The 11,995-nt window shown below is 32.6% G+C and overlaps 2 protein-coding genes across 4 annotated transcripts; both read left to right on the top strand.

The window, feature by feature from the left end:
• LOC142549714 (uncharacterized) lies at positions 1–4,429 on the top strand. 3 transcript variants are annotated; one of them, XM_075658808.1, is made up of 7 exons: positions 1–460; positions 1,211–1,313; positions 1,400–1,574; positions 2,357–2,410; positions 2,915–3,090; positions 3,545–3,666; positions 4,190–4,429. In XM_075658808.1, exons 1-7 carry the CDS (start codon positions 111–113, stop codon positions 4,266–4,268), a joined length of 1,059 nt encoding a protein of 352 aa, XP_075514923.1. In that variant the 5' UTR covers positions 1–110; the 3' UTR covers positions 4,269–4,429. The 3 variants fall into 3 exon arrangements, with proteins under 3 accessions (XP_075514923.1, XP_075514924.1, XP_075514925.1); XM_075658809.1 differs by lacking the exon at positions 4,190–4,429 and adding an exon at positions 3,798–4,100; XM_075658810.1 differs by lacking the exon at positions 4,190–4,429 and adding an exon at positions 3,798–4,100 and having other exon boundaries at positions 2–460; positions 3,545–3,702.
• Positions 4,430–7,718: 3,289 nt separating this feature from the next.
• On the top strand, positions 7,719–10,294 carry LOC142550296 (myb family transcription factor EFM-like). Its single transcript, XM_075659523.1, has 5 exons — positions 7,719–7,932; positions 8,146–8,354; positions 9,409–9,697; positions 9,852–9,928; positions 10,115–10,294. The coding sequence occupies exons 1-5, from the start codon at positions 7,719–7,721 to the stop codon at positions 10,292–10,294; spliced, it is 969 nt and encodes a 322-aa protein (XP_075515638.1).
• The last annotated feature ends 1,701 nt before the right edge of the window (positions 10,295–11,995 follow it).

Here is an 11,995-nt window from a genome sequence, read left to right as displayed (position 1 = left end):
TCTTGGACCTTTTACTTCAACAACACTGTATTTCCAAAGGCCATTTTGTCCCGGCAAACCTTTTATATTCCAATCCAAACCTAAAAACACAGAAGATAACCGGGGGGAAAATGGCGTCGGATTCGGAGCTGATCGTCCGGCTGCGAGAGTTCCTCAGCACGTCGGACCTGGACACGACCACCACAGCTACAGTGCGCCGGCGGCTCGAGGAAGATTTCGGCATCGATTTGTCTGATAGAAAGGCGTTTATCAGAGAACAGGTCGATATCTACCTTCAAAGCCAATTCAAAAATGCTGCTGATAATGAAGACGAAAGTAACGGCGAAGGAGATATTGCTGAATGCGTTGGAGAGGTAATGGAAGAAGAAGGGGATGTGGAAGAGGAGGAGGAGGAGGAGGTTGATGAAGAAGAACAATCATCAAATGCAGCCGCAACGGGAAAATCCTCTACCAAAAAACGGTTAGTATCAATTTTTTATTTTCTGATTTTTTCTGCATGTTTAATTTATGCAGTTGAATCGGACTGCTGTTAGTTTGGGTTTTCTGCTGTTTTCCTTTGTTTTTCGTATATTCGGCGTAATTAATTGATTTTCTGATAACGATAATGCCATTTCTGCAAATGCTTGGGCGTGGTTACGTGCAACTTTTGTCGTCTTTCCACTTGGAAAAATTAGGAATTCAATCGAATTTTCGTTTCTCTGGAGCGTAATTATTTAAGTCAAAACATGATTGGAGATTTGTGCTTTTTATTGATTTATTCGGTTGAAGATTGGAGATTAATTCGTTAAATTTTATGATTACACATATAAACGTGGGAACTTTTTGCGTTCTTGCGAATTTGGAGAAGGGGTTCATTATTTAAAAAAAATAATTAATTATGCCTATTTATTCTCACTAATTGGTTGGTAGGCTCACATTGTCTGCTGGGTGCAGCAATGTGGGGCAAGTTAGCAATTAGCTAAGAAGTGGAAAGTGTCAAGACATAATATATATTTGTGATTTAGTTCCAAGTTAATGCAAATAAGCAGCTACCTCTGAAGTATGATGTTCAATCAGCTAAACTGAAGTTTATCATTCAGTGGCAAATCATTGCCTTAAAATTTGATTTACCAAGTCTTCATCTATGCACTTGTGTATGTATTCTGTCATTTTAGAGGTAGCAAATAGTTTCTCTTTTGAAATGACATTATTTACATCTTGGTTGGTGTAGAAAGAAGGAGGTGAAGAAAAGAGGTGGCGGGTTTGCCAAATTATGCAAGCTTTCACCAGAACTAGAGAAATTTACTGGAGTACCTGAATTGGCTCGGACTGAGGTTTTTCATCTGTGTTTCATGATTTATCCGTTGTGTATTTTAATAAATTTGATATATTGATCAAAACGTCTTTGTTTTATAACCAGGTTGTGAAGCAATTGTGGAGCTATATTAGAGAAAATAACTTGCAAGACCCAACCAATCGGCGGAATATCATATGTGATGATGCACTGCGCAACCTTTTTGCTGTAGATTCCATAGATATGTTCCAAATGAACAAGGCACTGACAAAACACATATGGCAATTAGATACTAGCGGTGGTATGTTGTCTATCCTCACTTTCTTAATATTAACTCTTGATAGTAGTTGTTTTGCCTACCTATTCCTTTCTTTGTATTTACAAATTCTGTTGGAGAAATAATTATTCATTTGTGCAATAAATAGGGAACCGGTATTTCTGATTTGAAAAAATTGCTTATCGAGAGAGGAAAAAGCAGTAAATGAAAGAAGATAATGGTGTGAATGATCTTATAAGCTGATTATGGGAATCACATGTATTATGTATAATCAAAATATTGTAATGCACTAGTTTCTGAGAGAAACTGAAGTTTCTGTTCAGCATTTGACCAATGATGCCAATATTACTGTCTGGCCCATTGAAGGAAAGGAACCACTGGCAAGATTTGTGCATAAGCACATGGTATAATCCCGTGAGGATGTAAGATCATGCATGGAAATACCTGTGGTTTCAGAACTGAAAGATTTATTGGTTAATGCAGATGATAAGCTTGAAACTCGATAAGTATGGCAACCTTCGTAAAATGCCTAAATGTCCTAGGTGAAAACTTTATGTAATGATGGGCGTGTCCTCGGTAGTTTTTGTTGAACGGCTGAACCACGGACAAGATCTGTCTATCGTTAGTTATAGCCAGAGAGGATTTCATACTAACACTTCATGATGGTTTTATTGACCTTTTAGGGTTCTTATGTTGTGGCATTGCATTTATGTTGACAATAGTTATGCTAATTGTAGATGAGCTCATGATGTGGGCTATTTTCATTCAATCAACTTATTTAATTTTGTGCCTTTACAATCTGGCAGTTGCAGTTATTTCTGTTCCAAAGGACAAACCTCGGAAGCAAGAGAGAGATAAAGGTTGGGAATCTGTACCGAGCTCTTATAATGCTATGTTATTCTTTAACAGCTGAATCACTTATTTCCTCCCGAGGTGATTGCTTATATCTTTTTACCTGCTTGAACTGGTGATAAAGTTGAAATAGGTTCGAGAGAGAGGGTTGTCTTGTTCATTCAAATCGACAAATTGCCAGTTATTGTGGCTTGGTACTTGTATAAATAACTCTTGGAAAAGAACTTCTTTTTGGCAAATAGCAGGAAAAGGTTTCTGGAAATAGGGGTTAGTGTGAAGTTGTTCTTTCACCTAACATGAGATTTTAGGGAAAAAGGAAGGAAAGATTAAAATAATGCAGAGGAAGGAAGGGAATTAATGATGATTCCTGCATGTTCCTGCTCTTTTTCTATGTTGTTAAATGCAGAGATGCCTGCTACTCTTGGAGCATGCTTAGGCTTTGCTTGATTAATCATGCAATTTTTTTCTGATGTTATGAACTCTGATATTACTTTCTATTTTGTCTATTTTAGATCAAGATGAACCGCGAAGAAAAGAAAAGCGGCAGAGGGGGGGAAATTCTGCTTTTCTAGCTCCCCTGAAACTTTCTGATGCTTTAATGAAGTTCCTTGGCACTGGAGAAGGGGAACTACCCCGTTCTGATGTCATTAAGAGGATTTGGGATTATATCAAGCAAAACAACTTACAGGTATGAGATTCAGCAGAACCATACACATTTAATTTGCTTATCAGGTTCCTTTAGGATCTGTATTATTTATGATGTAAAATCTACTTTGGAATACGGAATAATATCATATATTGCTACAAATCGATATGTTTTCTATAGATGTATCTACGACACTTGGAACACTTGTCTTTTGATTTATCTATTTGTTTTCAACGGTTCATATCTCTTCATGCCTCATTATCTGTGGAAACTGAAAGCACTAATTTAAACCTTACAAAAGTGGAAAAGTTTGTTTGTCCTTTCCCCAAGTTGCTACCAAACACGAGTTCACAATTTTTTTGTTCAAGCACATGCTGAATCATCTCATAAAGCAAGTGCTACTGACACAAATGAGAATCCCTCAATTTTCATTTTGTACGCTTTGTTTCTCTTATTTTTCTCAAATGTTGCTCATACCATTTTTCTTTTTCCGAAGGACCCATCGGACAGAAGGCAAATAATATGCGATGAAAAGCTGAAAGAACTGTTTGACGTTGACACCTTCCGAGGATTTTCTGTTGCAAAATTACTCACAGTTCATTTCATCAAATCACAACCGTGAGTTACTCTACAGTTGCCTTTCCTAAACCCTTGGTAAATCACAAAGTTTAGTATGGTTACACTAGCGTACACGATCTTTGGTTGCCTCCATCTTTCTTTGATAGCATAACTGGTTTTTTTTTTACCAGAAAAAGGAAATTCGTTAATCTCTTCAACCCTCTGACATGCCATCATGTAACTTGCTAATTCACCAAGCTTATGACAAACTGTATCCGAGGTAGATCTGAACTATTCTAATTGCCATTCCATGTTTCTTCTGGAATTAGAGAAGAGTTGAAAAACATAGAAAACAATCGACACAGTTGCAGTGGTAGTTACAACTCATGCTTTGATAGAATATGTGACTTCTGCCCCATATTTTCATGTAATATCATCTTTCAGGATCCGGACATTTTCTTCAAGCAAAGTATATCAAATCTTCTTTTTTGTTTCGAGCACGATGGAGAAATTCCCTGATCCTTGATTTATACCTTTATTTTTATTACTTGCAATCAATCTTATGGTTGAAATTATTTCATAGTTCGGCTGCATATATCTGTTATGTGGATATTTGTGGCATATTTTTCAAGAGACAAGAACTAATTATCCGTTTGGGGTAGCAGAAGAGGTATGACGATGATTGGTAAGTCTTGGTTCCTGGAGAAGGTAAATATAGTTCTTGAAATCTGGAAATATGGTTTATGATTCTTTTGTCGACCAAAGGCCATCGATTTTTAGTGCCGCGAGTGGAAAGAGTTTGCTGAAATCAAATGTTTGTGGAATCTCTTCCTTCAATTTGATAAACTTTTCAAGCTCTTCACATACCACTTGTTAATGCATCACCGTATCAGGGCATCATGTTCTTTTGGTTTGAAGTATATCGAGCTATGGCTGATTTAAAACCCAAAAATATTAATTTTAAATACTTACAATTTCAAAAATAACGTTTATGAGGATCAATAATGAGGTTTTAACTCTAGATTTTTTTAACCATATAATTAAATACTATTTCACACCAACATTTTCACACATTCTTTGAAAATTTGATAGATCATTATGTTTTAGCTTATGCTGAGTAGGATATGCTAAGACAGACAATGAGCAAGTTGATCGTTAGAATAACACCTCAATCATATCTTTGGCACCTTTGAAGATACTTCCGGAAAAACTATTTAAATTGCATCTTTTATGTCAAAATCAAAAATATATTTATATGTATATTTTAAATGTATGATTTTACTGAAAATATGATTTCTGTTAACCGATTTTTGTTCAGTGAGTAACTATGAACAAAATTAATATTAGATTTAGAGTAGGTCTTCTGTGAGACGGTCTCACGAATTTTTATGTGAGACGGGTGAACTCAACCGATATTCACAATAAAAATAATATTCTTAGCATAAAAATAATATTTTTTCATAGATGACCCAAATAAGAGATATGTATCATAAAATACGATCCGTGAGATCGTCTCACATAAGTTTTTGTCTTAGGGTTATTCGGACATTACTTATTACTATTTACCATTGATTAATGGACTCACCTCTTAAAGAAGTAATATAGAGGGGAAAGAAGTAATATAGAAGTAATTTAGTGAATTTGTGAAATATAATTAATGTTATTAATGATCACTGAATTTTCAATTACTGTTATCCAACAATTATTTGATTTTTTGGGGTCAAAATCTACTATTTTAATATAATTTTTTAAAAACTGGGAGAATTCTCATCCTCAATTTCTGAGTGACAAACAAAAATCAACCTATATAGTTTTTTCAATTTCTTTTTTTGAAACCTTGTTTGTTCCAAACATTATTATTTTTATATTTATTTTTTTTTTATAAAAATGAACATTCAAGCCAAAAAAGTATACTCATCAAATCATTTTTTAAATTAAAAATAATTATAATTTATAAAACCTCATGTACAGTGTTTGGGTAAACTAATTAGTTAAATTTACTTGTAATACAATGTCTCTAATCATATTTGCCGTGGAAAAAGACTACAAATGAAAAATAGAGACAAATTATTATTAATGCTCTCTCGGCCAATTTACGGGTAATTTTTGAATTTTTTTTTCTGCCAACTTAGAACATTGAAGCGACTATATGGATGCATATTACACGTATACGGCCGCCGTATACGTTTAAGGATATTATAATTATTATATGTTATTACAATTTATTTTTACTATCTAATTAATACTATTTTTAAATAATCTTACGAGAATGCGACAACTTGTGTTTGGAATTGAGTCAAAAAAATGCAAACCAATTAGTAAATTAATGTAACTTTAAAACATGTTCTTGCATTACCATTGTTTTCTTTACAACTAGCGTATCTATTTTTAGAAACAGATTATTAAACGTGTCCTTTTTCCTAAACAAAATAAATGGTGTTTTTTTTAAATTAACTAATAATAACACTACCAATTATGTAACCGAGTAAAATATTTAATCGCATGCACATGCTTTATTAAAAATATATATTAGGTAATTCATAATTTTATATGTATTTTATTTGAAATATTTCGAGATTCTTGATTTTTTATTCATAAAAAGTGACAATAAACTTCATAGTAACATAACCTAAAATTCCCTAAAAAAAACATAACCAAAAAGGGTCGTGGAATTTAATAAGATTTATGAGACATGTAATGAGTTTTCAATCAGCGTAACAAAATAAATGTAGTAAATTATTATATAAACTCGATTATTTGTTATTATTTCTCTTTCCGAATTCTTATTTTGGTTATAAACTTTATCTCACACCTTTTTTTTTTTTAACATATCCACTAATTATTTCGAGGAACGGGAATTTTTAAAGGACAAAAACTTGTGTGAGACGGTCTCACGGGTCGTATTTTGTGAGACAAATATCTTACTTTTTATACTAAGAGTATTACTTTTTATTGTGAATATCGGTAGGGCTGATCCGTCTTACGGATAAAGATTCGTGAGATCGTCTCACAAGTGACCTACTCATTTTTAAGAATGAATAAATCTGATTCTCTCTAAAAATTTTCCTGAATATCCAATGAATCATCAATTATGAATGAGAATGAAAATATTGAAATCCAAGAATAAATGCTATAATCCCATTCAACAAAGTGAGGATAAAACGAGCATAATCCCTAATAAAGTTTTCCTCTTTGAATGGCCAATAGTGATTATATTGGGAAATTGATTACATATAAAGTAGTAATTGGTTAGAGGTGAATCTCGAAATTACATGGAATCTCTTCCCTTTAATCCAAACAAAGATTGTATAATCGTGCGAATCAGGGGCAAAATGGACAAACACACGGAATAAAATTCAACGCTTATCGAATCAGATTATTCATGAAATTTCAAACTTTTTCATCATGATAATATTTCATTCCGCATGTTTTGTAGATAAACGAATTCCATGTATAATATATGTGTCAAATTTGAAGCGAAATACTATTTGGAAATAGAGTATGTCTCTTGTGAGACGGTCCCACGAATCTTTATATGTAAGACGGGTCAACCCTACCGATATTCACAATAAAAAGTAATACTCTTAGCATAAAAAGTAATATTTTTTCATGGATGACCCAAATAAGAGATCCGTCTCACAAACTACGACCCGTGAGACCGTCTCACAGTTTTTGTCTTGGAAATATAAATTTATATTATTTTAGAAATCGTTTCCATACAATTTTACAACTGTTTTGTGTATCATAAAAAAATATTTTAAATAATTTAAAAATCTAATTAAGAAAATCCTTCAAAATGGAGACAAATCATTTAAATTTCATATCCCATTACAGAAATTTCACCAATTTATGCGGCCACCAGAATATGAAACTCACAACACAAAACCTAAGGAATCTTTTGATTCTAAGAATCCCAAATTCTTTTCCTTTTTTGCCCCTAATTTACATTTAACACTTTACACCCTACTTGCTCCACACATCTATATAAATGGGAGAAACCCCAAACTCTCCATGCACACAAAGCACCAGAAAAACCATTAGAAAGAGAGTACATACAGAAACATATATAAAGATTTGTTAACATATAAATTCTTTGTTTCTTAAGATTAAAAATGGATAAGATTTACAAAGAATTTAATGAAGAGTTGGGATGGATATATGTTCCGAAAAGCATAGCACAGATCCTCATAGACGTTTCAACAATCGATGATGTTTCGAAGAAAGTAAAGATCCTAGAATTTCATGTCCAAGCATTGGAGGAAGAAATGAGGCGTATTGACGGCTTCAAGCGTCAACTTCCTCATTGTATACACTTCTTAGAAGATGGTCAGTTTACAAAAATTAAGTTGATAATCTATATGACTTGAGATAACTAATTTTAATTTTTTATTCAAGAGGAGAGTGTCCTCTGTTGCCTTCTAGTGTCCATGATCTTTTATTTTTTTTCGCTTTGCAATATAAAAATCCTATGAATTTGGTTTTATTTATTAATGATTTTTTGTGGTTATTAAACTTTTGAAAATGAATGGTGATTTGCAGCAAGTGAGATAATAAAACAGGAGATACTGAGGTTGAATAAAAATGAAACATGCCCGATTGTAGAAGAATTCATGCCACTGAAAACTGGCATGGAAGGATCTTCAGGGTTAAAAGAGTCGAATGATGTTGGGGAGAAGAAGGAATGGATGAGTACATTTCAGCTCTGGACCACTCCTGTTCAGTCTGACAATGTTTTGCACCAAAAATCTGTGAGTTTGATTTATTATTTCCAGTACACATGAAAAATCCATTAATTTCATGAATTTTTAAAATAAATTTATATTTTTAGATAGATAAAAATTCAAAAATGGTACTCTATGTTGACCAATTTTGGGGTTTAGTCGTCAAATTAGTAAAATTTGATATTAGTCCTGTAAGCATGTTCCTCTTTTTTCTTTTGATTCCATTATGTTGGGAGTGCTAACTTCGATTAAATAAGAATAAAAAAGAAAACTAAATTACAAGACCAAGACTCAATTTTGAATATTTAAAAGATCAAGTCCCAAAACAGACGAATTTAGAGAATGAATTTGGCTATTTTTTTTTTTCAAAACATCAAACATAAAATTTATTTTTTTGGTTAGATTTGAAATGACAACAAATGCTACACACTTCTGATGCCCACAATAACTCAATAAAGTTTTTTTTTTTTTTAAAAAATAAATTGATGAATAATTGCATTCGTCCTACTCACCAAATCTTAAAAATCGATTATTTCGAAAAAAAATATTAATTAAATCGGAAACCTTGTTGTTTTGCAATGGTTTGCAATCAAAATTTACTCAAATATTTTAATCCGTAAAATAACCAGGCGTGATATTTAGGTATTTATTACTACTCTCCAAAAATGTGTTTCCAATAATCACATCAATTTATGGCTCATTGTAATTTATTTATTTATTTATTTTTTTAAGGATGGCTCATTGTAATTGAACTCGTGATTTGGATTTTTATATTAATTGTGGGATTGAGAATAACTAAAATTAAAAGTAACCATGTAATTTAAATCTTTTAAATATTTTGACGAAGCAATATATTTCGACTTTATATTTTACCTTTGACATCTCTTATATGATCCAATTTTGACATTCTTTTACATTACACATCCAATTAAAATTTCATATTTAATTAGAAATATTGTCATTAAGTTTTACTTTAAATAATTATTGGATCAAGTTTTTTTATGATTTCGTTTTCGAGAGTTTCTGTCTAGTTATATGTACATATGATCCCTTATACCTATCTATAATTTTTTTTTTGCAGAGTTTTCAAGGAGATCAGGCAAGTGGCAGTGGGGGGAAATTTAAGCACAAGGGAGAGGCATCTATGCCTTTTAAGAAATCGACCCTGAAAAACAAAGGGGTTGATCTAGTTTCTTCCTCAGCTGCTGATCAGTCTGAGGTGGAACTGATTGACTTGAATGTAACAGAGAAGAATCCACAACTACAGGAACCGTACCCACAGCCGGCGCCGAAGAAGCAGAGACGCTGCTGGTCTCCGCACTTGCACGATCAGTTTGTTAATGCACTACAACAGCTTGGAGGAGTAGATTGTATGGAGAAATAATCCTTTATATATTCTAATTTATTTATCATGTCATTTCGTTTGTAGTTTGAAGTTAGTTTCTTCATCTGCAAGGTATAAAGATTGATTTAGAAAAGAAATAGGTATATTGACTTGAAATCATTTATTTGTTCATTTTACAGCGGCAACACCGAAGCAGATTAGGGTAATGATGAATGTTGAAGGCCTAACCAATGATGAAGTCAAAAGCCATTTGCAGGTAACCCTAAAAAACCTATTAGAATGAAGGAATTCGAATAATTCACCATAAAAGTTATATATATCCATATTTTATTTTATTTTATAAATTTTATTATTATTGGTTTCTTGCATATACTTGAATATATAAGATCAATTCATTTTCTGGTAATATATGTAATAACGTTTTACATTTCTTCGTTTTCAGAAATACAGGCTTCACCTTCGAAAGCTTCCATCTTTGGCCCAACAACTGAGTCACTCGTGGCTGGTAAGAGACAACCAACGTGGTGGTGCGTCACTGGTGCCAGTGGTTGCAAACTCCGGCAACTCACAAAGCTCTAATTTGCATAGAGCTGGAGGATCGGTTTCGAGGGGTTGCATGTAGTTTTGATCTGAACCATTCTAATTGCCAATTGCCTTTCAATGTTTCTTCTGGAATTAGAAAAGACTTGAATAACATAGAAAAAGTCGACACAGTTTGTAGTCACTAGTCATGCTTTGATAGAATATATGACTTCTGCTCCACATTTTCATGTAATATCATCTTTCAGGATCTGTACATTTACTTCAATCGATGTTTATCAAATCTTCTTTTTGTTTAGGTCCTTAATTTGTCACCTTTATTTTTAGTACTACCGCGAGGCTGCTATCTATACATGGTTAAAATTATTTCGTTGTTCGCCTGCATATATCATGTTATGTGGCTTATTTTTCAACAGACAAGAACTGATTATCCATTTTTCTAAAAAAATATAACATGAAATTTAAGTTCTTTTTAACATCAGGAATATGGTTGCCCTGTTAATTTTAGTCCATTCTAGCCCATATTACTAAGGCAACTGCACTGGGTGTAGATCACCCCGATATTATAACATAGAATTTATCATAACGAATAGATTTGTTTATAATTATGTTCCATTAGTACTGTTTTATCAATCTAATAATGCATCTGAATTATCCTTCATATTGGATAAGAACACAAATTTTATACGCGTAGATCAAGGGTTTGATGTTGCTACTTAAAGCTTGAATATATAAAGTGGAATAATCCGAAAAGGGAACCTCGATTTGCCTAACATATTTTTTTATCGAATTAACTTTTGAACACGGAGGAGTGAGAATCAGTTTCTAACCTAACACTACATCAAAGAACTATTCAGAGTATGACCGTTCAACTCTAGTCGGTCAGAATAAAACAACTCAAGCTGTTCAATGACTATAATATAAAGTGTCCAGTAACAATATTATCTTACCAACTCCCGGTTGACATGAATGTTTATTAAATGTCAAGAGTCAATCAACATTTTAGAAGCTAAAAGAGCCGAAGCCATAAAAATTAAAGAAGCATTAAATGCAACGTATGATGAAGAGATGTTGATAGTACCAATCTGTACGTCGGGAATAATACAGATAATCGTTGATAAAAATTTTCGATCGTTGGAAGACATTGGGTATAAAGATGGAGATTTAGAACTTTGGACATTAATATCAATCACGCGAAACGTATACAAGATTCAACCTTTCACAATATGCAATATACAATATCTCGAACGCACTTATTCTTTCTAAGATATCAAGTTGCTCATTTAGCATACATCTATTTGTTCATATCAAATCTCCAATGATTAACTTGTGCTATCCTACCAACTCTAGCTGTCCAAAGCTAATCGTCGGAAATTTTGTGTTTCTGATGAATCGAGGGTTCTTAAACAACCAAAATTTGTTGTGTTAACTTGATACTAAGAGTTTTGGCTTAGACAGTGTGATAAGTCCTAGTCGAACTGGGCTTGTACAAGGTTTTTATAAATCAGAGTCTTATAATGAATTTATTTCTAACTGGAAGTAAGAATGACGTAGGAATTGTCATATCCGAACATCCATAAAACCCTATCCATTTAAGTTGTGCACTTACTTCGGTCTTTATCTTTATTTATCTAACCGCTATATTGATTGATTGCTTGCATTGAATATATATCATATAACTAGTAATTTAATTGGACCGTTTTCATAATTAAGTTTATTTTAATGGTACAATTAAGTCTAATCATTCAAGAAAGGGTTTTAACAACTAATAATTATTAAAGAT

The sequence above is a fragment of the Primulina tabacum genome, chromosome 6 (genome assembly GCF_025594145.1).
Source record: "Primulina tabacum isolate GXHZ01 chromosome 6, ASM2559414v2, whole genome shotgun sequence".
NCBI classification, from domain to species: domain Eukaryota; kingdom Viridiplantae; phylum Streptophyta; class Magnoliopsida; order Lamiales; family Gesneriaceae; genus Primulina; species Primulina tabacum.
Note: the sequence above shows the minus strand (reverse complement) of the source record. Positions and strands in the feature narration are given on the sequence as shown.

Coding starts and splice junctions, on each gene's coding strand:
- LOC142549714 (XM_075658808.1), top strand. CDS start 111: ATGGCGTCGGATTCGGAGCTGATCGTCCGGCTGCGAGAGTTCCTCAGC. Junction 1,575..2,356: donor GCAATTAGATACTAGCGGTG/GTATGTTGTCTA, acceptor ACAATCTGGCAG/TTGCAGTTATTTCTGTTCCA. Junction 2,411..2,914: donor GAAGCAAGAGAGAGATAAAG/GTTGGGAATCTG, acceptor TGTCTATTTTAG/ATCAAGATGAACCGCGAAGA.
- LOC142550296 (XM_075659523.1), top strand. CDS start 7,719: ATGGATAAGATTTACAAAGAATTTAATGAAGAGTTGGGATGGATATAT. Junction 7,933..8,145: donor TATACACTTCTTAGAAGATG/GTCAGTTTACAA, acceptor GGTGATTTGCAG/CAAGTGAGATAATAAAACAG. Junction 8,355..9,408: donor ATGTTTTGCACCAAAAATCT/GTGAGTTTGATT, acceptor TTTTTTTTGCAG/AGTTTTCAAGGAGATCAGGC.